The sequence below is a fragment of the Pezoporus wallicus genome, unplaced genomic scaffold (genome assembly GCF_028554395.1).
Source record: "Pezoporus wallicus isolate ANWC-B61680 ecotype Strahan unplaced genomic scaffold, APGP_CSIRO_Pwel_v1 contig_9547, whole genome shotgun sequence".
In the NCBI taxonomy this organism is placed as follows: Eukaryota; Metazoa; Chordata; class Aves; order Psittaciformes; family Psittacidae; genus Pezoporus; species Pezoporus wallicus.
The window spans coordinates 28,144-54,235 of record NW_026642365.1 but is presented as its reverse complement, the minus strand read 5'-3'; the positions used below and the strand labels follow the sequence as shown (position 1 = coordinate 54,235).

Genomic DNA, 26,092 nt, shown 5'->3' with positions numbered 1-26,092 from the left:
CCCCATAACACACATGTCAGGACATGAAGCCCCCAGGATACGTATGAAGCGTTGATGTTCCCATAACACACATGTCAGGGCATGAAGCCCCAGGACACGTATGAAGCGTTGATGCTCCCATAACACACATGTCAGGGCATGAAGCCCCATGAATGAAGCCCCATGACACGTATGAAGGGTTGATGCCCCCATGACACACGTCAGGGCATGAAGCCCCCATAACACACATGTCAGGGCATGAAGCCCCCATAACACACATGTCAGGACATGAAGCCCCCAGGACACGTATGAAGCGTTGATACCCCCATGACACACATGTCAGGGCATGAAGCCCCCATAACACACATGTCAGGGCATGAAGCCCCCATAACACACATGTCAGGACATGAAGCCCCCAGGACACGTATGAAGCGTTGATACCCCCATGACACACATGTCAGGGCATGAAGCCCCCAGGACACGTATGAAGGGTCGATACCCCCATGACACACGACGCCACCGCCGCCGCCGTGACCCCGCACTGGTGACACGTGACGAGGCGGTTCCGTGGCCTTTGCCCTGTTCCTTGGCGTGTCCTTGGCGTGTCCTTGGCGTGTCCCTGCCGTGTCCCTGCCGTGTCCCCACCCGGGCCCATGGCTCTGGGGCCGCTGCTGGCGCTGGCGCTGGCGCTGGGGGGGCTCTGGGGCTCCCTGCGCCTCCTCTCCCGCGCCCGGGACACGTGCGGGCACCTCCGAGGTTTCCCGCGCCCGCCATGGCGCGGCTGGCTCCTGGGGCACGCGGGAATGGTGAGGGGGGGGGCAAAGGGGGGCAGCGACGGGCGGCAATGGGGGGCAATGGGGCGGCAACGGGGCGGCAATGGGGGGCAGAGACGGGCGGCAATGGGGGGCAATGGGGGAAACAACAGGGCGGCAACGGGGGTGCAATGGGGGGCAGCGACGGGCGGCAATGGGGGACAGTGGGGGGCAACGGGGGGGCAGAGACGGGCGGCAATGGGGGGCAATGGGGGGGGACAACGGGGCGGCAACGGGGGGGCAATGGGGGTGCAATGGGGGGGCAGAGACGGGCGGCAATGGGGGCAATGGGGGGACAACGGGGCGGCAACGGGGGGGCAGCGACGGGCGGCAATGGGGGGCAATGGGAGGGACAACAGGGCGGCAACGGGGGGGGGCAATGGGGGTGCAATGGGGGGGCAGAGACGGGCGGCAATGGGGGGCAATGGGGGGACAACGGGGCGGCAACGGGGGGGCAATGGGGGTGCAATGGGGGGCAGAGACGGGCGGCAATGGGGGGCAATGGGGCGGCAACGGGGCGGCAATGGGGGGCAATGGGAGGGACAACAGGGCGGCAACGGGGGGGGGCAATGGGGGTGCAATGGGGGGGCAGAGACGGGCGGCAATGGGGGAAACAACGGGGCGGCAATGGGGGGCAGAGACGGGCGGCAATGGGGGGCAATGGGGCGGCAACGGGGCGGCAACAGAAGGGCAATGGGGGGAATGGGGGGGGACAACGGGGCGGCAATGGGGGTGCAATGGGGGGGCAGGGACGGGGGGCAGAGACGGGCGGCAATGGGGGGCAACAGGGGGAAACAACGGGGCGGCAACGGGGGTGCAATGGGGGGGCAGAGACGGGGGGCAATGGGGGGCAGAGACGGGCGGCAATGGGGGGCAACGGGGGGAAACAACGGGGCGGCAACGGGGGGGCAATGGGGGTGCGATGGGGGGGCAGAGACGGGCGGCAATGGGGGGCAATGGGGGGGGCAATGGGGGGGCAGCGACGGGCAGCAATGGGGGGCAACGGGGGACAATTTGGGGGGCAGCGACCGTCGGCGATGCGGGGCAATGGGGGACAATAGGGGGCAGCGACGGGCGGCAGTGTGGGGCAACTGGGGACAATGGGGGCAGCGATGGGCGGCAAGGGGGGGCAATGGGGGGACAGCGACGGGCGGCAATGTGGGACAATGGGGGGCAGCGACGGGGGGCAATGGAGGACAATGGGGGACGTCGCACAATGGGGGGCAGCGACGGGGGGCAAAGGGGGACAACGGGGGGGGCAATGGGGGGGTAGCGACGGCCGGCAATAGGGGGTAATTCGGGACAATGGGGGGGGCAAGAGGGGGGCAGCGACGGGGGGCAATGGGGGGACAACGGGGCGGCAACGGGGGAGGGCAGGGACAGGCGGCAATAGGTCAGCAATGGGGGGATAATGGGGGGCCAACGGGTGGACAACGATGGGGCCTGGGGGACACAACCGTCATCAGTGGGGGGACAGCGAGAGGCAACAGCAGGGGGACAAGAGAAGACAAGGGGGAATGAGAGGGGACAATGGGGCGGCAATGGGGGGGGGGGACAAGAGCAGACAAGGGGGGGCGGCGACAACGGGGCGGAAATGGGGTGGAAACGGGGGGGGGGACAACGATGGGAAGTGGGGGGACAACAAGGCGGCAATGGTTGGGACAAGAGGGGGACAATGGGGGGACAAAGGGAATGAGAGGGGACAACAGAGGGACAAAGGGGGGGCTATGGGGTGGCCATGGGGGGACAATGGGGGGGGGGACAGCGACGGGCGACAGCCGGGGTGGATGAGAAGTGTGGACAAGGGAGGGACAACGATGGGACTAGGGGTACAATGGGGGGACAAGGGGGAAGGAGAGGGGACAACAGAGGGACAAAGGGGGGGGCTATGGGGGGGACAGCGAGGGGCGACAGCCGGGGGGGGGGGACGGGGACGAGAGTGGACAAGGGAGGGACAACGATGGGACTGGGGGGTAGAATGGGGGGACAAGGAGGAACAAGAGGGGACAACAGAGGGAGAATGGGGCGGCCACGGTTGGGTCAAGAGGGGGACAATGGGGGAACAATGAGGGGAGACTACAGGGGAGCCAGGGGGGACGACAAGGGGAACGAGAAGGGACAAAGGTGGGGGGGAGACAGGGTGACAAGGAGGGGATGGGGGGGGCACAACGCGGCAGCAATAGGGGGACAAGGGGAAGACAGCGGAGGGGCAATGGGGATGCACTGGGGGGGGGACACAGCAGGAGAAGGGGGGGACAAGAGGGGCGACAATGGGGCAAAACGGGGGGGGGGACACGGGACAGCTTCGGTGTCCCCTGGGCAGGCCAAGAGCACGGAGGAGGGGCTGGAGCAGGCGGAGGCGCTGGCGGCCCGGTACCGGCGCGGCTGCCTCTGGTGGTTCCTGCCCTGGCTCCCGGTGCTGCGGCTCTTCCACCCCGACACGCTGCGCCCCGTGCTCACGGCCGCAGGTAGGGCAACAGCGCCGCCAGGCGGACAGGGGGGCGCATTGCAGCTCACGCCGACTTGCGGTCAGCGGCGGGGGGACACCGCGGCACCCAACCCTGACTTGCACCCAAAGGTGTCACCGCGGCACCCAACACTGACCTGCACCTGTACAAATGGCACCCAACACTGACCTGCACCCAAAGGTGTCGCCGCGGCACCCAGCACTGACCTGCACCTGTACAAATGGCACCCAACACTGACCTGCACCTGTACAAATGGCACCCAGCACTGACCTGCACCTGTACAAATGGCACCCAACACTGACCTGCACCTGTACAAATGGCACCCAACACTGACCTGCACTCGTCCAAATGGCACCCAACACTGACCTGCACCCGTCCCAATGGTACCCAACACTGACCTGCACCCAAAGGTGTCACCGCGGCACCCAACACTGACCTGCACCCGTCCCAGTGGTACCCAACACTGACCTGCACCCACCCCAATGGCACCCAACACTGACCTGCATCCGTCCCAATGGTACCCAACACTGATCTGCACCCAAAGGTGTCACCACGGCACCCAACACTGACCTGCACCCGTCCCAGTGGTACCCAACACTGACCTGCGCCCAAAGGTGTCACTGCGGCACCCAACACTGACCTGCACCCGTCCCAGTGGTACCCAACACTGACCTGCGCCCAAAGGTGTCACCGCGGCACCCAACACTGACCTGCACCCACCCCAATGGCACCCAACACTGACCTGCCCCCATCCCAATGGCACCCAACACTGACCTGCACCCATCCCAATGGCACCCAACACCGACCTGCATCCATCCAAATGGTACCCAACACTGACCTGCACCCACCCCAATGGCACCCAACACCGACCTGCATCCATCCAAATGGTACCCCAACACTGACCTGCACCCGTCCCAATGACACCCAACACTGACCTGCACCCGTCCCAATGGCACCCAACACTGACCTGCACCCATCCCAATGGCACCCAACACTGACCTGCACCCATCCCAATGGCACCCAACACTGACCTGCACCCATCCCAATGGCACCCAACACTGACTTGCATCCATCCTCATGGCACCCAACACTGACCTGCATCCCTATGGCACCCAACACCCAAAGGTGTCAGCACGTCTTGCCCTTATAGCACCCAGCACCCATCCTGCACCCAGCATCCATCCCTGTACCCAGCACGCATCCTGCACACAGCATTCATCACTGCACCCAGCACCCATCCTGCCCCAAGCACCCATCGTGCATGCAGCACCCATCCTTCACCCAGCATCCATCACTGCCCCCAGCACCCATCCTGCACCCAGCACCCATCATGCACCCAGCATCCATCCTTCACTGGGCACCCATCCTGCCCCCAGCTTCCATCCCTGCACCCAGCATCCATCATTGCCCCCAGCACCCATCATGCATCTAGCACCCATCCTGCACCCAGCACCCATCCTGCACCCAAACCCCCATCCTGTGGCACTTATAGGTCCCCCACCCAAGGGACCCCAGCACCCTCCTTGCCATGAGGCCACCCTCAGCCTTGCTTCCCTCCCACAGCCTCCATCGCCCCCAAGGTCCCGCTCTTCTACGGCTTCCTCAAGCCCTGGCTGGGTGAGTGGGGGCTCAGGGGTGCTGGTCGGGGCGGGCAGCACCCATGGGTGCCCCATGGATGGCAATGGGTGACCCCCTGCAGGGGACGGGCTGCTGCTGAGCCATGGGCGCAAGTGGGTGCAGCACCGGCGGCTCCTGACCCCCGCCTTCCATGGGGACCTGCTCAAGTCCTACCTGGGCATCTTCAACCAGAGCACCCACGTCATGCATGTGAGCACCCATCCTGCACCCAGCACCCATCCTGCACCCAGCACCCATTCGGCATCCAGCACCCATTCTGCACTCAGCACCCATCCTTGCACCCAGCATCCATCCTGCACCCAACACCCGTCCTACACCCAGCACCCATCTGGCACTCGGCACCCACCCTGCACCCAGCACCCATTCGGCATCCAGCACTCAGCACCCATCCTTGCACCCAGCATCCATCCTGTACTCAGCACCCATCCCTGCACCCAGCATCCCTTCCTGCACCCAGCACCCTTCCTGCACCCAGCACCCGTCCTGCACCCAGCACCTGTCCTGTCCCCAGAACCCATCCTGCACCCAACACCCATCCTGCCCCCAGAACCCATCCTGCCCCCAGAGCCCATCCTGCCCCCAGCACCCATCCTGCCCTAGCACCCATCCTGCCCCCAGCATCCATCCTGCACCCAGCACCCATCCTGCACCTAGCACCCATGCTGCCCCCAGCACCCATCCTGCCCCCATTGCCATCCCCAGCACCCATCCTGCCCCCAGCACCCATCCTGCCCCCAGCACCCATCCTGCCCCCAGCACCCATGCTTCCCCCAGCCCCCATCCTTCCCCCATCGCCATCCCCAGCACCCATCCCTGCACAGGACAAATGGCGCGCAGCAGCGGGGCCCATGGGTGCTGCGGTGGCGCTGGAGGTGCTGGACCAGCTCAGCCTCCTCACCCTGGACAGCCTCCAGAGATGCATCTTCAGCCACGAGAGCCATTGCCAGCAGTGAGCAGCACCCTGTGTCCTCACCCTTGGGTGTCACCCTTGGGTGTCACCCTGTGTCCTATCACCCTGTCCCCCCTTCTTAGCGCCCCCACACAAGGGGCACCCCTTACTCTGTCCCTTACTGGGGTCCTCCCTGGGCTTTGCACCCATCAAGGTCACCCCACGTCCCTTTCGGGGTCCCATCTGCCCTAGCTTGGTCCCCAATGAAGTCCCCTTCAGGCGTCATCACCCCAGTTGGGTCCCACATGTCCCTATGGCCATGGGAGCTTCTACCACCCCATGTCCACATTGAAGCCCTATTGGCCACCCTTGATGGTCCCATGGGCTTTGCACCCATCAAGGTCCCACCACCCCAAGCTCTCATTTTTGGGGTCCCCCCTTATTCCCTCACCCCAAAGGTTCTTGGTCCCCTTTAGGTGTCCCCATAAGCAACATCTCCCCATGCCCATTGGGGTGGCTGCTGTTGGACATCCCTGATGGTCCCATGGGCTTTGCACCCATCAAGGTCCCACCACCCCAACCCCTCCATTTTGGGGTCCCCCTTTATTCCCTCACCCCAAAGGCTCTTGGTCGCCTTTAGGTGTCCCTATAAGCTACATCTCCCCATGCCCATTGAGGTGGCCCTTGTTGGCCACCACTGATGGTCCCATGGGCTTTGCACCCATCAAGGTCCCACCACCCCAACCTCTCATTTTGGGGTCGCCCCTTATTCCTCAAGGGCTTTGGGTGTCCCCCATAACCCGAAGCCCCCCATGGCCGTTGGGGTGGCCCCCATTGACCACCCGTGATGGTCCACAGGCAGCCCAGCGAGTACATCAAGGCCATCCTGGAGCTGAGCAGGTTGGTGGTGCAGCGCCAGCAGCACCTTCTCCATTACTCCTGGTGGCTTTACCGGCTCTCGGGCGATGGGCGCCGCTTCACCCGGGCCTGTGCCACCGTCCATGGCTTCACCGCGGCCGTGGTGCAGCGCCGGCGCCAGGCTCTCCAGCGCCTGGGCCACCAAGCCTGGCTGGACCAGCACCGCGGCCAGCGCATGGACTTCATTGACCTCCTGCTGCTCGCTAAGGTGGCCATGGGGTGATGGTCATGGTGGGGTGGTGGTGGCCACAGAGTCATGGTGGTGGCCATGGGGAAGGTTGGCCATGGGGTGGTGGCCATTGTGGGGTGGTGGTGGCCAAGGGGATGGTGGTGGCCATGGAGTCATGGTGGTGGCCAAAGGAGTGGTGGTGGCCATGGAAGGTTGGCCATGGGGTGGTGGCCATTGTGGGGTGGTGGTGGCCATAGAGTCATGGTGGCGGCCAAAGGGATGGTGGTGGCCATGGAAGGTTGTCCATGGGGTGGTGGCCATTGTGGGGTGGTGGTGGCCATAGAGTCATGGTGGTGGCCATGGAAGGTTGGCTGTGGGGTAGTGATAGTCATTGTGGGGTGCTGGTGGCCATAGAGTCATGGTGATGGTCAAGGGGATGGTGGTGGCCATGGAAGGTTGGCCATGGGGTGGTGGCCATTGTAGGGTGCTGGTGGCCACAGAGTCATGGTGGTGGCCAAAGGGATGGTGGTGGCCATGAGGAAGGTTGTCCATGGAGTGGTGGCCATTGTGGGGGTGTGGTGGCCATAGAGTCATGGTGGTGGCCAAAGGGACGGTGGTGGCCATGGAAGGTTGGCTGTGGGGTAGTGATGGTCATTGTGGGGTGCTGGTAGCCATAGAGTCATGGTGGTGGCCAAAGGGATGGTGGTGGCCATGAGGAAGGTTGTCCATGGGGTGGTGGCCATTGTGGGGTGGTGGTGGCCATAGAGTCATGGTGGTGGCCAAGGGGATGGTGGTGGCCATGGAAGGTTGGCTGTGGGGTTGCAATGGTCATAGGGTGATGGTGGTGGCCAAGGGGATGGTGGTGGTCATGGAATGTTGGCCGTAGAGTGATGGTCATAAGAGGCCACAGGGATGGTGGTGGCCATGGAAGGTTGGCCATAGGGTGGTGATGGTCATAAGTGGCCAAGAGGATGGTGGTGGCCATGGGGAAGGTTGGCCATGGGGTGGTGGCCGTAGTGGGGTGGTGGTGGCCATTGTGGGGTAGTGGTGGTGGCCATAGAGTCATGGTGGTGGCTAAGGGGATTGTGGTAGCCATGGAAGGTTGGCCGTGGGGTGGTGATGGTCGTAGGGTGGTGATGGTCGTAGGGTGGTGATGGACAAGGGGACGCTGGTGACCATGGGGAAGGTTGACCATAGGATCTGGTTGGGATCAAGGGCACAGTGGTGACCAAGGGCATTGTGGTGGCCAAAGGGATGGTCATGGTCATGGAAGGTTGGGTCTAGGGTAGTGGCCATTGTGGGGTGGTGGTGGCCAAGCAGATGGTGGCAACCACAGAAGGTTGGCCATAGGGTGTTGAGCATAGGGAGGTGGAGGTGGCCAAGAGGATGGCGGCGGCCATGGCGAAGGATGGCCATAGGGTGGTGGTCGTAGGAGCATGGTGGTGGCCCAAGGGGATGATGGTGGCCATGGGCAGACTTGGCTATGGGCTGGTGGTCATAGAGAGCTGAAGGTGGCCATGGAACAGTAGTGGCCATGGGGCAGGTTGCCCATTGACCACCGCGTTCACCCTCGGCAGGACGAGGATGGGAACACGCTATCGGACGAGGACATCGCAGCCGAGGCCAACACCTTCATGTTTGCAGGTGAGGCCAAAGCCACCACCAGGCACCATGACGAGGAGGTGCCCCCCTTGTGCCCCCAAGCTCACCCCTTGGCCCTACAGGCCACGACACCACAGCCAGCGCCTTGGCTTGGTTGCTCTACAACCTGGCCAGCCACCAGGAGCACCAGGACCGGTGCCGCCAGGAGGTCCAGGAGCTCCTCAAGGGTCGGGATGTGGAAGACATCGAATGGTGAGCGGTCCCCATTGGCACCCCTTGGCCACCGTTGAGGACACCGGGTGCCACCATCCCTTGCCCCTAGGGAGGACCTGTCCCGCCTGCCCTTCACCACCATGTGCATCAAGGAGAGCCTCCGCCGGCATCCCCCGGTGACCGCCGTGTCCCGCTGCTGCACCCAGGACCTGGCTACGCGCGATGGAAGGGTCATCCCCAAGGGTACGGTGGCTCCCCCAACCTGGCCCCCGGTGCCACCTCCTTGTCCCCTTGTCCCTAAGGTGGCCGTTGCTGTCCAACCAGGGGTCGTCTGCTTGATGAGCATCTATGGGACCCATCACAACCCCGACATGTGGCCCGATCCTCAGGTAGAACCCTTCGGGGTTGGGGGCATGGCCATGGGGCGGCGAGACGGCCCCGTCACCACGGCTAGGGGACAACCATGTCCCCATGGTGTCACTCCAGGTCTACAACCCATTGAGGTTCAGCCCGGAGAACAGCCAGGGACGGCCCCCATTGGCCTTCATCCCCTTCTCTGCCGGACCCAGGTAAGCCATGGTGGGGACACCAACGTCCCCGTTGCATGGAGGGGCGATGGACCCAAGTCTGGGTGTCCTGGGAGCGTCTCCATCCCCATGGGGAGGCTCCACCGCCCTGGATGGTGGCCGCCGGCACCCCTGGGGGTGACAGAAGGGGCCGCGGTGGCAGGAACTGCATCGGGCAGAGCTTCGCCATGGCCGAGATGAAGGTGGTGGCGGCCCTCACCGTGGCTCGGTTCCGCATCCGCCTGGACACAGCGCGGCCGCCACGGCGCAAGCCCGAGCTCATCCTGCGTGCCGAGGACGGGATCTGGCTGCTGCTGGAGCCGCTGCCCAAGGGGGGCTGAGGGACACCATGGGGGCGCCGTGGGGACACCAGTGGGACATCGTGGGGACACCAATGGGGACACGGTGGGGACGCCATGGGGACATGATGGGGATGCCATGGGGACACCAATGGGCCATCATAGGGACGCCATGGGGATGACATGGGGACACCAATGTGACATCATGGGGACACCATGGGGACGCCATGGGGACACCAGTGGGACATCGTGGGGATGCCATGGGGACGCCATGGGGACACGATGGGGATGCCATGGGGACACCAATGGGCCATCATAGGGACGCCATGGGGATGACATGGGGACACCAATGTGACATCATGGGGACACCATGGGGACGCCATGGGGACACCAGTGGGACATCATGGGGACACCATGGGGACACCAATGGGACATCATGGAGTAGCCATGGGGACACCATGGAGACACCATGGGCACACCAATGGGACATCATGGGGACTCCATGGGGACACCATGGGGACACCAATGGGACATCATGGGGACATCAATGGGACATCATGGGGACGCCATGGGGATGCCATGGGGACACCACGGAGAAGCCATGGGGACACCAATGGGACATCATGGGGACACCATGGAGACACCATGGGGACACTGTGGAGAAGCCATGGGGACACCATAGGGACACCATGGGGACCACCATGGAGAAGCCATGGGGATGCCATGGGGACACCATGGAGAAGCCATGGGGATGCCATGGGGACACCATGGAGAAGCCATGGGGATGCCATGGGGATGCCGTGGGGACATTGGGACACCTCAAGGAGGAGAGGAGAATAAAGGTCCCATGGAGGGGATGATGCTGTGATGTGTGATGGGGATGGGTGGTGGGGATGTGCCCTCCTCCATCATGTGTGGGGCATGGCATGGACATGTCCCACCATGCTATAGGTGCTGTACATGGACGTGTCCCACCACGCTATAGGTGCTCTACATGGATGTGTCCCACCATGCTATAGGTGCTGTACATGTCCCACCATGCCATAGGTGCTGTCCATGGACACGTCCCACCATGCCATGTGTGACCATCCATGTACATGTCACCCCATGATGCATGTCACCATCCATGGACGTGTCTCCCCACAAAACATGTCACTGTCGTGACAGGGATGTGTCCCACCGTGCCACGTGTGAGCTTTCATGGACGTGTCACTTCATGCCACATGTCAGCATCCATGTTAATGTATCCACGTCACGGTACATGTATGTGTTCACATGTGTCGCATGTCACTGTACATGTATGTGTCCCCACATGTCCCATGTCACTGTACATGTATGTGTCGCCACGTCTCATATCACTGTACATGTATGTGTTCGCATGTGTCGCATGTCACCGTTCATGAGTATGTCCCCACATGTCACATGTCACTTTACATGTATGTGTCCCACATTTCTCATGTCTTTGTACATGTATGTGTCCCCACATGTCCCATGTCACTGTACATGTATGTGTCCCCACATGTCCCATGTTACTGTACATGTATGTGTCCCCACATGTCCCATGTTACTGTACATGTATGTGTCCCCACATGTCCCATGTTACTGTACATGTATGTGTCCCCACATGTCCCATGTCATTGTACATGTATGTGTCCCCACATGTCCCATGTCACTGTACATGTATGTGTCGCCACGTCTCATATCACTGTACATGTATGTGTTCCCACATGATGTATGTCACTGTACATGTGTCCCACATGTCCCATGTCATTTGACATGTATGTGCCCCCTTGTCCCACGTCACTGTACATGTGTCCCTCATGTCCCACGTCACTGTACATGTGTCCCACATATACCATGCCACTGTACATGTGTCCCACACGTCCCACATTACCCTACATGCATGTGGCTCCTTGTCCCACGTCACTGTAAATGTGTCCCTCATGTCCCACGTCACTGTACATGTGTCCCACATGTCCCACATGTCCCACATCACTGTACATGTGTCCCCACATGTCCCATGTCACTGTACATGTATGTGTTCCCACAACATATATGTCACTGTACATATGTGTCCCACATGTCCCATGTCATTCGACATGTATGTGCCCCCTTGTGCCACGTCACCCTACATGTGTCCCACATGTCCCATGTCACTGTACATATGTCCCACATGTCCCATGTCATTGTACATGTATGTGCCCCCTTGTCCCACGTCCCTCTACATGTGTCCCACATGTCCCATGTCACTGTACATGTGTCCCCACATGTCCCATGTCATTGTACATCTATGTGCCCCCTTGTCCCACATCCCTCTACATGTGTCCCACATTTCCCATATCACTGTACATGTTTCCCACATGTCCCACGTTACCCTACATGTATGTGCCCCCTTGTCCCACGTCACTGTACATGTGTCCCACATGTCCCATGTCACTGTACATGTGTCCCCACATGTCCCATGTCATTGTACATGTATGTGCCCCCTTGTCCCACATCCCTCTACATGTGTCCCACATGTCCCATGTCACTGTACATGTTTCCCACATGTCCCACGTTCCCCTACATGTATGTGCCCCCTTGTCCCACGTCACTGTACATGTGTCCCACATGTCCCATGTCACTGTACATGTGTCCCCACATGTCCCATGTCATTGTACATGTATGTGCCCCCTTGTCCCACATCCCTCTACATGTGTCCCACATGTCCCATGTCACTGTACATGTTTCCCACATGTCCCACGTTACCCTACATGTATGTGCCCCCTTGTCCCACGTCACTGTACATGTGTCCCACATGTCCCATGTCACTGTACATGTGTCTCACATGTCCCACGTCACCCTACATGTATGTTCCCACCCCCCCATCACCACCCTAGCACAGGCCCGCCACCATGTGGGCGTGGCCTCGCACGCCCAGTGGGGGCGTGACCACAGCGGCTGACCAATCACATGCCCGGTGGGCGTGGCTACGACCAAAGGGGCGGGTGCTCGGAGCCGCGGTCACGTGAGGCGGGCGGCTGAAGCCGCGCTGCGGCGGTGTCATGGCGGCGCCGTCAGGTGAGCGGGGACCGGGGCCTGAGGCGGCGGCCGGGGGGGGGGGGGGTGAAACCGGGCCCCGGCCCCTCACCGGCCGTGTCCCCACAGAGACCGAGCGGCTGCTGGGCCGCGGGCCCGCCTACGGGAGCACGGAGCCGCCGGCGGTGGCGGAGGAGGAGGAGCTGCGCCGCCGCCTCAAGTATTTCTTCATGAGCCCCTGCGATAAGTACCGGGCCCGCGGGCGGCGGCCCGTGAAGCTGGGCCTGCAGCTGGCCAAGATCCTGCTCGTCACCGTCCAGGTGCGGCGGGGAACGGGGACGGCGGGGAGGGGGCGCTGGGACGTGGGGGTGTTGGGGAGGGGGGCAGTGGGACGTGGGGACACTGGGGAGGGGGCACTGGGGAAGGGAGCACTGGGACATGGGGACACTGGGGAGGGGGCACTGGGACAGGGGGGCATTGGGGAGGGGAGCACTGGGGGCACTGGGACATGGGGACACTGGGGAGAGAGTCACCGGGGAGGGGGCACTGGGGCCACTGGGACATGGGGACACCGAGGAGGGGGGCACTGGGACCTGGGGACACTGGGGAGGGGGGCACTGGGACATGGGGGTAGGGGGGCACTGGGACATGGGGGCACTGGGGAGGGTGGCACTGGGGGCACTGGGACATGGGGACACCGAGGAGAGGGGCACTGGGACATGGGGACACTGGGGAGGGGGGCACTGGGACATGGGGGTAGGGGGGGACTGGGACATGGGGGCACTGGGGAGGGTGGCACTGGGGGCACTGGGACATGGGGGCAGTGGGGAGGGGGCACTGGGAGATGGGGACACCGGGGAGGGGAGCACTGGGGGCACTGGGAGATGGGGACACCGGGGAGGGGAGCACTGGGGGCACTGGGAGATGGGGACACCGGGGAGGGGAGCACTGGGGGCACTGGGAGATGGGGACACCGGGGAGGGGAGCACTGGGGGCACTGGGAGATGGGGAAACCGCGGAGGGGAGCACTGGGGGCACTGGGACATGGGGACACCGGGGAGGGGGGCACTGGGGGCACTGAGACATGGGGGCACTGGGGAGGGGAGCACTGGGACCTGGGGACACTGGGGAGGGGGGCACTGGGACATGGGGACACTGGGGAGGGGGGCACTGGGGGCACTGGGACATGGGGACACTGGGGAGAGAGTCACCGGGGAGGGGGCACTGGGGCCACTGGGACATGGGGACACCGAGGAGGGGGGCACTGGGACCTGGGGACACTGGGGAGGGGGCACTGGGACATGGGGGTAGGGGGGCACTGGGACATGGGGGCACTGGGGAGGGTGGCACTGGGGGCACTGGGACATGGGGACACCGAGGAGAGGGGCACTGGGACATGGGGACACTGGGGAGGGGGCACTGGGACATGGGGAGGGGGGACTGGGACATGGGGGCACTGGGGAGGGGGCACTGGGGGCACTGGGACATGGGGGCAGTGGGGAGGGGGCACTGGGAGATGGGGACACCGGGGAGGGGAGCACTGGGGGCACTGGGAGATGGGGACACCGGGGAGGGGAGCACTGGGGGCACTGGGAGATGGGGACACCGGGGAGGGGAGCACTGGGGGCACTGGGAGATGGGGACACCGGGGAGGGGAGCACTGGGGGCACTGGGAGATGGGGACACCGGGGAGGGGAGCACTGGGGGCACTGGGACATGGGGACACCGGGGAGGGGGGCACTGGGGGCACTGAGACATGGGGGCACTGGGGAGGGGAGCACTGGGACCTGGGGACACTGGGGAGGGGGGCACTGGGACATGGGGACACTGGGGAGGGGGGCACTGGGGGCACTGGAACATGAGGACACCGGGGAGGGGGGCACTGGGGGTATTGGGACATGGGGACACTGGAGGGCACTGGAGGCATTGGGGGTAGTGGGGAGAGAGGTATTGGGACATGGGGACACTGGGGAGGGGGCACTGGGGGCACTGGGACATGGGGGGAGGGGGGTAGGGACATGGGGACACTGGGGAGGGGGGCACTGGAGGCATTGGGACGTGGGGACACTGGGGAGGGTGACAATGGGACAGGGGGGCATTGGGGAGGGTGGCCCTGGGGGGATTTGGACATGGGGACACTTGGGAGGAGGGCACTGGGACATGGGGAGGGTGACACTGGGGGCACTGGGACATGGGGACACTGGGGAGGGTGGCCCTGGGGACCCTGGGATGTGCGGTCACTGGGGAGGTGCTGCTGCTCCTCCATTCCTGGGTGATGATGTCACGTTGGGAGCCTCTTTGGGCTGAAACCGCTGCATTTTGGGGCCGGGTGCCCCCCACCCCGTGCCCAGGGCAGGGCTTGAATCCCAAGGGGGGGGCTTTGTCCCGCAGCTCATCCTGTTTGGACTCAGCAACCAGATGGTGGTGACCTTCAAGGAGGAGAACACCATCGCCTTCAAGCACCTCTTCCTGAAGGACTACGTGGATGGGGCTGAGGACTCCTACGCCGTCTACACCCAGCAGGACCTCTACGAGCGCATGTTCTATGCTGTGGAGAAGGTGAGAGCTGCCCTCTGGGGACACCAAGGGGTGTTTGGGGACCTCAGGAGGTGCTTTGGGGACACCAAGGGGTGCTTTGGGGACACCAAGAGGTGCTTTTCGGACACCAAGAGGTGCTCTGAGGACACCAAGAGGTGCTCTGGGGACATCAGGAGGTGCTTTGGGACACCCAAGAGGTGCTTTGGGGACATCAAGGGGTGCTTTGGGGACATCAGGAGGTGCTCTGGGACACCAAGGGGTGCTTTAGAGACACCAAGGGGTGCTTTGGGGACACCACGAGGTGCTTTGGGGACGCCAAGGGGTGCTTTGGGGGCACCAAGGGGTGCTTTGGGGACACCAAGAGGTGCTTTGGGGGCACCAAGGGGTGCTTTGGGGACATCAGGAGGTACTTTGGGACACCCAAGAGGTGCTTTGGGGACATCAAGGGGTGCTTTGGGGACACCAGGAGGTGCTTTGGGACACCAGGAGGTGCTCTGGGGACACCAAGAGGTGCTCTGGGGACACCAAGAGGTGCTTTGGGGGCACCAAGGGGTGCTTTGGGACCTTAAGAGGTGCTTTTCGGACACCAAGAGGTGCTCTGGGGACACCAAGAGGTGCTTTGGGGACATCAGGAGGTGCTTTGGGACACCCAAGAGGTGCTCTGGGGACACCAAGAGGTGCTTTGGGACATCAGGAGGTGCTTTGGGATGCCAAGGGGTGCTTTGGGGACCCCACGAGGTGCTTTGGGGACACCAAGGGGTCCTTTGGAGACACCAAGAGGTGCTTTGGGGACACCAAGAGGTGCTTTGGGACATCAGGAGGTGCTTTGGGACACCAAGGGGTGCTTTAGGGACGCCAAGGGGTGCTTTGGGACATCAAGAGGTGCTTTGGGGACCCCACGAGGTGCTTTGGAGACTCCATGAGGTGCTTTGGGACTCCATGAGGTGCTTTGGGGACACCACGAGGTGCTTTGGGACACCCAAGGGATGCTTTGGGGACATCAAGAGGTGCTTTGGGGACACCAAGAGATGCTTTGGGACATCAGGAGCTGCTTTGGGGACACCACGAGGTGCTTTGGGGACACCAAGAGGTGCTTTAGGGACACCAAGGGATGCTTTGGGGACACCATGAGGTGCTTTGGGGGCATCAAGGGATGCTTTGGGACATCAGGAGGTGCTTTGGGGACACCAAGGGGTGCTTTGGGGACACCAAGGGGTGCTTTGGGGACACCAAGAGGTGCTCTGGGACATCAGGAGGTGCTTTGGGGACACCAAGGGGTGCTTTGGGGACACCAAGGGGTGCTTTGGGGACACCGAGGGGTGCTTTGGGGACACCAAGAGGTGCTTTGGGACATCAGGAGGTGCTTTGGGGACACTGAGGTGGCTGTGGACCACATCCAGCTCCTCCTGGCATCTCCTTCTCCCAGTACTTGGCCATTCCCAACGCGACCATCGGGCGCTATGCCTACGTGCATGGGGGCAACCACTCGGCCCTCCTCTTGTGCCAGCAGTACTACAAGAAGGGCCGCATCGACCCAGCCAATGACACCTTCAACATCGACCCCAAGATTATCACAGGTGGCTTTTTGGGGAGGGGGGGATGTTAAAGGTGGAATTGCTCATCCCAAATGTCTTGGGTTGGGATTTGGGACTTGAGAAGGTCCCCAAAGGGGATACAGGGGGGGGTTGGGCTTCACTGAAGGTGCTTCTCCTCCATGTAGACTGCTTGGGAGTGGACCCTGAGGACCCCCAGCCTCTTTCTCGCAGCTACAAGAACTTCACCCTCAAGTTCCACAAGTAAATGAGCACCTTTGGGTGCTGGGGACACCCCCAAGCTGGGATCCCAATGTGGGGGGATCTCCTGTTGAAGCCCCGTTGGTTTCCAACCCACTTGTGGGATGTGCAACCACTGCTCCTCTAAAGCTGGAGCCACCTTGGTTGGGGCACCCAAAGGAAGGGGTTGGCCCCTCTCGGGTGGTGTTTGGCTCTTGGCACCGTGGTTTGGGAGGGTGCTTTGACTCTTGGCATCATCTCTTAGGGGTTTTGGGGTGTCCAAGTGAGCCCCATTGTCCCCTCCACAGGCTCATCAATGTCACCATCCAGTTTAAGCTGAAAGCCATCAACATCCAAACCATCATCAACAACGAGATCCCCGACTGCTACACCTTCACCATCACTGTGAGTGGTGGCACCGGGGGGGGGACGACACATCCTCTATGGGGACACAGGGACCCGTCCTGCCCCCATTCCCGTCCTGCCCCCATTCCCGTCCTGCCCCCATTCCCGTCCTGCCCCCAGTCCCGTCCGGCCCCCATTCCCATCCCAGCCCCATTCCCATCCCAGCCCCATTCCCATCCCACCGCGATTCCCATCCTTCCCCCATTCCCATCCAGCCCCCATTCCCATCCTGCTCCCATTCCCATCCCGCCTCCATTCCCATCCCAGCCCCAATCCCATCCGGCCCCCAATCCCATCCGGCCCCCAATCCCATCCGGCCCCCAGTCCCATCCGGCCCCCAGTCCCATCCGGCCCCCATTCCCATCCCTCCCCCAATCCCATCCCTCCCCCAATCCCATCCCTCCTCCATTCCTATCCCAGCCCCATTCCCATCCGGCCCCTATTCCCATCCGGCCCCCAATCCCATCCCAGCCCCATTCCCATCCCGCCCCCATTCCCATGGCTTTCCTGGCCTGTCCCTACTCCCCCTTTGTCCCCAGATCACCTTTGACAACAAGGCCCACAGTGGCCGGGTGAAAATCCGCTTGGACAACCGGGCTGACATCAAGGAATGCAAAGATCCCAGCGTCTTCGGCCGAGGTGGGAGCCACAGCGCTGCCATCTACCCCCCCCCCCCTTTTTTGGGTGCCAGAAGGGTGCTGCTGGGTGCTGACTCCAGCCACGGTGCCTCTTGTAGGTGACAACTCCTTCAGGCTCTTCTTCGATGTCGTCGTCATCCTCGTCTGCTCCTTGTCCTTCATCCTGTGCGCTCGCTCCATCATCCGGGGCCTGCTGCTCCAGCACGTGAGTGCAGGGATGCTGCACCCCACCTTTGTGTGGGGATGGATGGAGTTGGGGGGGCTGGAGGAGGCCCTTTTTCCCCTGGGAAAAGGCTGTGTGGGATGGGTGAAGGTTTCTCCTCGCCGTGCAGGAGTTCAGCCGGTTCTTCCAGCGCCGGTACAACCAGAGCGTGTGCCTCTCGGACCGCATGGAGTTCCTCAATGGTTGGTACATCCTCCTGGTCATCAGTGATGTCCTCACCATCATGGGCACCATCATGAAGATAGGCATCGAGTCCAAGGTACCCGAGGTCCTGGGTGCACTGGGGCTGCTGCCACTGGTGTCCCCATGCACCCAGGATGGGACATTTCCATGGGGCAGGAGGCAGTGGCCACCCATGGGTGCTGAGTGCAGTGGGTGAAGCTCTTGTGGGTGGCTTTATGGTGGGTTGGGGGGCAAGCATCACTCCTGATGGGTGCTGGTCCAAGTGGGACCCCGTTGGAAACAAAAGGCAGGAGGCAATGGCCACCCATGGGTGCTGGCAGTGCAGTGGGTGAAGCTCTTGTGGGTGGGTTTATGGTGGGTTGGGGGACAAGCATCACTCCTGATGGGTGCTGGGCCAATAGGACCCCATTGGCACCAAAAGGCAGGAGGCAATGGCCACCCATGGGTGCTGGCAGTGCATTGGGTGAAGCTCTCATGGGTGGCTTTATGGTGGGGCTGGGGACAGGCATCATTCCCGATGGGTGCTGCTCCAATAGGACCCCATTGGCACCAAAAGGCAGGAGGCAATGGCCACCCATGGGTGCTGGCAGTGCATTGGGTGAAGCTCTTGTGGGTGGGTTTATGGTGGGGTTGGGGGACAAGCATCACTCCTGATGGGTGCTACTCCAGTAGGACCCCGTTGGAAACAAAAGGCAGGAGGCAGTGGCCACCCATGGGTGCTGGCAGTGCATTGGGTGAAGCTCTTGTGAATGGTTTTATGGTGGGACTGAGGACAAACACCACTCCTGATGGGTGCTGGTCCAATGGGACCCCGTTGGAAACAAAAGGCAGGAGGCAATGGCCACCCATGGGTGCTGAGTGCAGTGGGTGAAGCTCTTGTGGGTGGGTGTATGGTGGGGTTAGGGACAGGCATCACTCCCGATGGGTGCTGCTCCAATAGGACCCCATTGGAAACAAAAGGCAGGAGGCAATGGCCACCCATGGGTGCTGGCAGTGCATTGGGTGAAGCTCTTGTGAATGGTTTTATGGTGGGACTGAGGACAAACACCACTCTTGATGGGTGCTGGTCCAATGGGACCCCGTTGGAAACAAAAGGCAGGAGGCAATGGCCACCCATGGGTGCTGAGTGCAGTGGGTGAAGCTCTCCTGGGTGGCTTTATGGTGGGGTTGGGGGACAAGCATGACTCCCGATGGGTGCTGCTCCAAATAGGACCCCATTGGCAGCCGAAGGTCCCATCCTGCTGCTGCCTGGTGGCTCCTGGCCCCTTGGGGACAACCTCAGAGCCTGGGACCCCTCTGTCCCTGCAGAACTTTGCCGGCTACGACGTCTGCAGCATCCTGCTGGGCACCTCCACGCTGCTCGTGTGGGTCGGGGTCATCCGGTACCTCACCTTCTTCCAGAAGTACAACGTGAGTGGCAGCAAGGGACCATTCCCAACGCTGGGAATGGCTCCTGGAGGAGCTCAGGCTCACCCCATGGATCTCCCTACCCGCTCTATCCCCATCCCGCTCTGCATTGGAACCCCATAAGATGCTCTATGGAGGCCCATCCCAGTGACACCCCTCCCCTTAAAAGGCTTGGGATCGTTCCCAAGTGGTTTTTCCTCTTCCAGATCCTCATTGTCACGCTCAGGGTGGCTCTTCCCAACGTCATCCGGTTCTGCTGCTGCGTGGCCGTCATCTACCTGGGCTACTGCTTCTGTGGCTGGATCGTGCTGGGGCCCTACCATGTCAAGGTGCTGCTCTGGGTGCTTGGGGTGGCAGTGGGGCCATGGGGGCTGTCCCTGTGGGGTTGCAGTGGGGCCATGGATGCTGTCCCCATGGGGTCACAGTAGGGCCATGGGTGCTGTGTCCATGAGGGTCCCAGTGTGGCAGTGGGTCCATGGGTGCTGTCCCCGTTGATGTCCCAGTGTGGCAGTGGGGTCATGGGTGCTGTCCCCATAGGGGTCCCAGTGTGGCAGTGGGGCCATGGATGCTGTCCCCATTGATGTCCCAGTGTGGCAGTGGGGTCATGGATGCTGTCCCCATAGGGGTCCCAGTGTGGCAGTGGGGTCATGGGTGCTGTCCCCATTGATGTCCCAGTGTGGCAGTGGGGTCATGGGTGCTGTCCCCATTGATGTCCCAGTGTGGCAGTGGGGCCATGGATGCTGTTCCCATTGGTGTCCCAGTGTGGCAGTGGGGTCATGGGTGCTGTCCCCGTTGATGTCCCAGTGTGGCAGTGGGGCCATGGGTGCTGCCCCCATGAGGTTCCCGGTGTGGCAGTGGGGTCATGGGTGCTGTCCCCATTGGTGTCCCAGTGTGGCAGTGGGGCCATGGATGCTGTCCCCATAGGGGTCCCAGTGTGGCAGTGGGGCCATGGGTGCTGTTTCCATGGGGGTCCCAGTGTGGCAGTGGGGCCATGGATGCTGTCCCCATTGGGGTCCCAGTGTGGCAGTGGGGCCATGGATGCTGTCCCCATTGATGTCCCAGTGTGGCAGTGGGGTCATGGGTGCTGTCCCCATTGATGTCCCAGTGTGGCAGTGAGGCCATGGATGCTGTCCCCATAGGGGTCCCAGTGTGGCAGTGGGGCCATGGGTGCTGTCCCCGTTGATGTCCCTGTGTGGCAGTGGGGTCATGGGTGCTGTCCCTGTTGATCTCCCTGTGTGGCAGTGGGGTCATGGGTGCTGTCCCAATTGATGTCCCAGTGGGGCCATGGCTGCTCCCCCATTGGGATTAGACCCCAGTGGCCCATTGGAACCTTCACCCTGGTGGCACCACGGTGGCTTTCGGACCCCTTCCCATCCCTCTTTATCCCCTCCCGTGCCAGTTCCGATCCCTTTCCATGGTGTCCGAGTGCCTCTTCTCCCTGCTCAACGGCGATGACATGTTCGTCACCTTCGCCGAGATGCAGCAGCACAGTTACCTGGTGTGGCTCTTCAGCCAGGTCTACCTCTACACCTTCATCAGCCTCTTCATCTACATGGTCCTCAGCCTCTTCATCGCCCTCATCACCGGCTCCTACGAGACCATCAAGGTGAGCCCTTCAACCAAGGCTCAATCCCTTGGGATTTGCCTTGTGGAAGGGGTTTTGGTTGTGGTTTGGGTGGTGAATCCAGCGCTGCCCCGCTTCCAGCTCATCCCAGCATCCATCCGGACCTCTCCTGGAGGCTGCTTTCCTCGTCCCCCATCCCTTGGGATCGGAGCTCAGCTCCTTCCTGCTGAGAGCACCGCAATCCCCATTGCCCCACGCGGCGGCGCCGACCCCATTGCCCTCACCCCAGACCCCGCTGGGCCTTCCCTAAAGGGATTCCTTCCTCTTCCCCACAGCACCAGTGCGAGGGGGAGCCCCCCGTGTCCCAGCTCCACACCTACATTGCCCAATGCAAGGACAGCCCCAAGTCGGGCAAGTACCGGCGCGACAGCACCGCATCCTGCTCCATCTTCTGCTGCTGTGAGCGGTGAGTGGGGCTTTTGGGGGGGGGTTCCCAATGGATTTGGGCTTGGAGAGGGGGATTTCAGGCTCTTTTCACTCCTTACCCCATGCAGACCCCGTTGCTGCACCCATGGGACCCTCCATGTGGGGCTCACTCTCCCCTTATTGCTCCCCCGGGTGGGGGGGATCCTTTTGGGCTCCTGGATCCCAAATCCATATGGATTCCGCCCCCCCCCATCCATCCCATTCCCTCTGCTCTCCCCATAGGGCTCCTCTGCAAGACAACGCACTGCTGGTGAACTGAGGCAGGACCCATGGGGACACCATGGGGACGATGTCCCTTTGCCCCCCTCTGCTTTTAAGGTCTTTTATAGCTGCTTTTAGCACCCTAAAGCAGGGACCGAGATGGAGGGCACACGGAATGGATGCTGATGGCCCCGTTATTCCCCATGGATTTTGAGCTGCTCCCAAGCCTGGATGCTCGGCAGCCCCAGAGCGGGATTTGGGACCTCTTGGATGTGGTTTTGGGAGCTTTGGGACTCCTTGGAAGTGCTTTTGGCAGCGACCTGGAGCCTTGGAACTCATTGGAGGAGCTTTGGGGAGCTTTGGACACCTTTGGAAGAGCCTTTGGGAGCCTTGGAACTCATTGGAAGAGGTTTTGGGAGCCTTGGACCTCATTGGAAGAGCCTTTGGGAGCCTTGGAACTCATTGGAAGAAGTTTTGGGAACCTTGGACCTTATTGGAAGAGGTTTTTGGGAGCCTTGGACTTCATTGGAAGAGGTTTTGGGAGCCTTGGACCTCATTGGAAGAGGTTTTGGGAACCTTGGACCTCATTGGAAGAGCCTTTGGAAGCCTTGGACCTCATTGGAAGAGGTTTTGGAGCTCTGTGCCCCCTTGGTTGGGTCCTGAAGACCTCCTCATTCATGGACTGAGTTGTGGCCGGGCTCAGCCTGGTCCAGGGGCAGGGGGTCCCAATGGGTGCCCCTGTGGTGGGGGGAATAAAGCGCCCTGGGAGATGAATGGGGCCGATGGGTGCTGCTGTGGGGGTCCCCGCGCCGTGGGGTGGGAGGGGGGGGTTTGGGTGCCAGCGCCACGGGGTGGCCATGGGGGTCACAGTGGGGCTATGGGTGGTGTCTGTACCCCCCCCTTGCCACTCCCAATATGGCGCCGCCCACCCGGCCATACCCGTTGTTGTCGCTCTTCAATGACGTCACTCCCCGACCTTCCCAACATGGCGCCGCCGCAACGTGCCCCACCCTCCGTTGCGTATGACGTCACGGCGAGGGGCGGGGCCGCCTTAAAGGGGGCATGACCTCCGTTAGCGCCGGAGCGGGGCGTGAGGCGGCGGCGGGTGAGAGCCGGGGTTGGGAAGGGGGGGGGGCATTAACGTTTATGGGGGGCAATAACGTTTAGGGGGGGCAATAACGTTTATGGGGGGGCAATTAACCCCCGGGGGGGGCAGAACCGGCTTTGGGGGGGGGCAGAGGGGAGGTTGGGGGGTGCAGGACCCGTTAGGTGGCCCTGTTGGGGGGGGGGGGGGGGCTGTAATGGGGGGGAGGCAAAACTATTGAGGGGGGTGATATTGGGGGGTAGCTTTATTCCCCCCCCCAACTGCAGTGGTTGGGGCAATAAGAGCCTGGGGATGGGGCAATAATGGGGGGGGGCAATAATAACCCCGGGGGGGGGTGGTTATTGACATGGGGGGGGTAAAGGGGGGCCGAAGGAGATGGGGGTGATGGGGCAATAGCAGCCATGGGGGGGCAAAGCTGGCCTTGGGGGGGGTGGTGTAAAGGGGGGGGTGTTAATATTGCCCCTGGTAGAACAAGCGAAGGGGGGTAATAATGGAGGGGGGGTGATGGCAGAAATGGGGGGGGTAATTGGCACCTATGGGGCTGTTGTCACCCATGAGGTGGCTGTTGTCACCTATGGGGTGGCTGTTGTCACCTATGGGTGGCTGTTGTCTCCTATGGGCGGCTGTTGTCACCCATGGGGCAGCTGTTGTCACCCATGGGGCAGCTGTTGTCACCTATGGGTGGCTGTTGTCACCCATAGTGGGGGCTGTTGTCACCCATAGTGGGGGCTGTTGTCACCCATAGTGGGGGCTGTTGTCACCCATGGGGGTGTCACCCGGGCCTGGTGCTGTTGCCACCTCCCATGGGGTGTCCTTGGGAAGGTGACCGAGGGGGGGTGGTGGTGGTGTCATGGTTGTGACACCGAGGGCTGCTGTGGTGGGTGACAGGGACAGGGTGACACCACAATGGGTGATAAGGACAGGGTGACATCACAATGGGTGACATCACAATGGGTGACACTGTGATGGTGACAGTGACAGAGTGACCCCACGATGGGTGACAGGGACAGGGTGACACTGTGATGGGTGACACCACAGTGGGTGACAGGGACAGGGTGACACCACAATGGGGGACAGGGACAGGGTGACACCGTGATGGGTGGCACCACAATGGGTGACAGTGACAGGGTGACACCATGATTGTGACAGTGACAGAGTGACCCCACAATGGGTGACAGGGACAGGGTGACACTGTGATGAGTGACACCACAATGGGTGACACCACAGTGGGAGACAGGGACAGGGTGACACTGTGATGGTGACAGTGACAGAGTGATCCCACAGTGGGTGACAGGGACAGGGTGACACCACAATGGGTGACAGGGACAGGGTGACACCACAATGGGTGACAGGGATAGGGTGACACCATGATGGGTGACACCGTTCGGTGGCCTCCACAGGAACTGTCACAACCACAGTGTTCCTGCCACCTCTTCCTGTCCCCACCATGCAGAGGACCCCGAAGTCCCCTCCTGCCCCCTTGATGTCACCCTTGGGGGCGGGGGGGGTGTCCCTATTGCACCCCTCACACAGCAACCCCCAACCAAAGCCACCCCTTGGTGGGGTTTCACCCACCTGGAGGTGTCCCTTGGGTGGCCCCAACCCGGTGGCTTTGGGCTCTCTCTGCAGGCTGGGGCCATGGGGCAGAGCGAGTCGGAGCCGCAGGAGGAGGTGGAGGTAGGAGCTGTCCCCCCCATGGACATGGGGGGGGGAGGGTGTGACAGCCACCCCCATAGGGTGTCAGGGGGTGACACCAGGGTGTCCCCATGTCCCTGCAGGACGAGTCCGCCATGGCTGGGATGGCCCTGTTCTTCAGTGAGGAGCAGCTCATCACGGTGAGGGGGCACCAATGGGTCCCCAAGGGGTGGTGGCAGGGCCCTGATGCTGCTGAGCACCCCTTGAAGGGCCCCCAATGTGTCCCCATGTCCCCTAAGGGACGGTGTCCCCATCCCCAATGCTGCTGAGCACCCCTTGAGGGGCCCAAATGTGTCCCCATGTCCCCTAAGGGACGGTGTCCCCAACCCTAATGCTGCTGAGCACCACTTGAAGGGCCCAAGTGTGTCCCCATGTCCCCTAGGGGATGGTGTCCCCATTCCCAATGCTGCTCAGCACCCCTTGAGGGCCCCAAATGTGTCCCCATGTCCCCTAAGGGACAGTGTCCCCATCCCCAATGCTGTGTCCCCATGTCCCCTAGCATCCCCAATGCTGCTGAGCACCCCTTGAGGGGCCCAGTGTGTCCCCATGTCCCCTAAGGGACAGTGTCCCCATCCCCAATGCTGCTGAGCACCCCTTGAAGGGCCCAAATGTGTCCCCATGTCCCCTAAGGGACAGTGTCCCCTTCCCCAGTGCTGCTGAGCACCCCTTGAAGGGCCCCAAATGTGTCCCCATGTCCCCTAAGGGACGGTGTCCCCATCCCCAATGCTGCTGAGCACCCCTTGAAGGGCCCCAAATGTGTCCCCATGTCCCCTAAGGGACAGTGTCCCCAAGCACCCCCCCACTGAAGGGCCCCAAATGTGTCCCCATGTCCCCTAAGGACACCCCTTCCCCAGTGCTGCTGAGCACCCCTTGAAGGGCCCCAAATGTGTTCCCATGTCCCCTAAGGGACGGTGTCCCCATCCCTAATGCTGCTGAGCACCCCTTGAGGGCCCCAAATGTGTCCCCATGTCCCCGTGTCCCCATCCCCAATGCTGCTGAGCACCCCTTGAGGGCCCCAAATGTGTCCCCATGTCCCCTAAGGGACAGTGTCCCCATCCCCAATGCTGCTGAGCACCCCTTGAGGGCCCCAAATGTGTCCCCATGTCCCCTAAGGGACAGTGTCCCCTTCCCCAATGCTGCTGAGCACCACTTGATGGGACACGAACGTGTCCCCATGTCCTCAAAGAACAGTGTTCTATCCTCCAATGGCTCCGTGTCACCTCAGTGGCAGTGCCACCAATCACCCCCCCACTTGTCCCCATGCCCTTGGGGACACTTGGGGACCCCCCTGTCTCTGTGCAGGT

At 62.1% G+C, this 26,092-nt stretch overlaps 2 protein-coding genes across 2 annotated transcripts; both read left to right on the top strand.

Moving 5' to 3' along the window:
• The first annotated feature begins 632 nt into the window (after positions 1-632).
• Positions 633-9,626, top strand: LOC130610021 (ultra-long-chain fatty acid omega-hydroxylase). Its single transcript, XM_057429562.1, has 12 exons — positions 633-785; positions 3,115-3,259; positions 4,823-4,876; positions 4,959-5,086; positions 5,719-5,846; positions 6,645-6,912; positions 8,451-8,517; positions 8,598-8,727; positions 8,798-8,931; positions 9,013-9,077; positions 9,175-9,257; positions 9,418-9,626. Exons 1-12 carry the CDS (start codon positions 633-635, stop codon positions 9,593-9,595), a joined length of 1,533 nt encoding a protein of 510 aa, XP_057285545.1. The 3' UTR covers positions 9,596-9,626.
• Positions 9,627-12,514: 2,888 nt separating this feature from the next.
• Positions 12,515-22,172, top strand: MCOLN1 (mucolipin TRP cation channel 1). The gene is made up of 14 exons (XM_057429566.1): positions 12,515-12,613; positions 12,701-12,891; positions 14,963-15,130; positions 16,536-16,686; positions 16,830-16,905; positions 17,190-17,286; positions 17,826-17,925; positions 18,023-18,129; positions 18,257-18,406; positions 19,639-19,740; positions 19,944-20,066; positions 21,137-21,343; positions 21,637-21,767; positions 22,010-22,172. The coding sequence occupies exons 1-14, from the start codon at positions 12,598-12,600 to the stop codon at positions 22,044-22,046; spliced, it is 1,656 nt and encodes a 551-aa protein (XP_057285549.1). The 5' UTR covers positions 12,515-12,597; the 3' UTR covers positions 22,047-22,172.
• The last annotated feature ends 3,920 nt before the right edge of the window (positions 22,173-26,092 follow it).

Coding starts and splice junctions, on each gene's coding strand:
- LOC130610021 (XM_057429562.1), top strand. CDS start 633: ATGGCTCTGGGGCCGCTGCTGGCGCTGGCGCTGGCGCTGGGGGGGCTC. Junction 6,913..8,450: donor ACCTCCTGCTGCTCGCTAAG/GTGGCCATGGGG, acceptor CACCCTCGGCAG/GACGAGGATGGGAACACGCT. Junction 8,518..8,597: donor CAACACCTTCATGTTTGCAG/GTGAGGCCAAAG, acceptor TTGGCCCTACAG/GCCACGACACCACAGCCAGC.
- MCOLN1 (XM_057429566.1), top strand. Junction 15,131..16,535: donor TGTTCTATGCTGTGGAGAAG/GTGAGAGCTGCC, acceptor TCCTTCTCCCAG/TACTTGGCCATTCCCAACGC. Junction 18,130..18,256: donor GGGGCCTGCTGCTCCAGCAC/GTGAGTGCAGGG, acceptor CTCGCCGTGCAG/GAGTTCAGCCGGTTCTTCCA.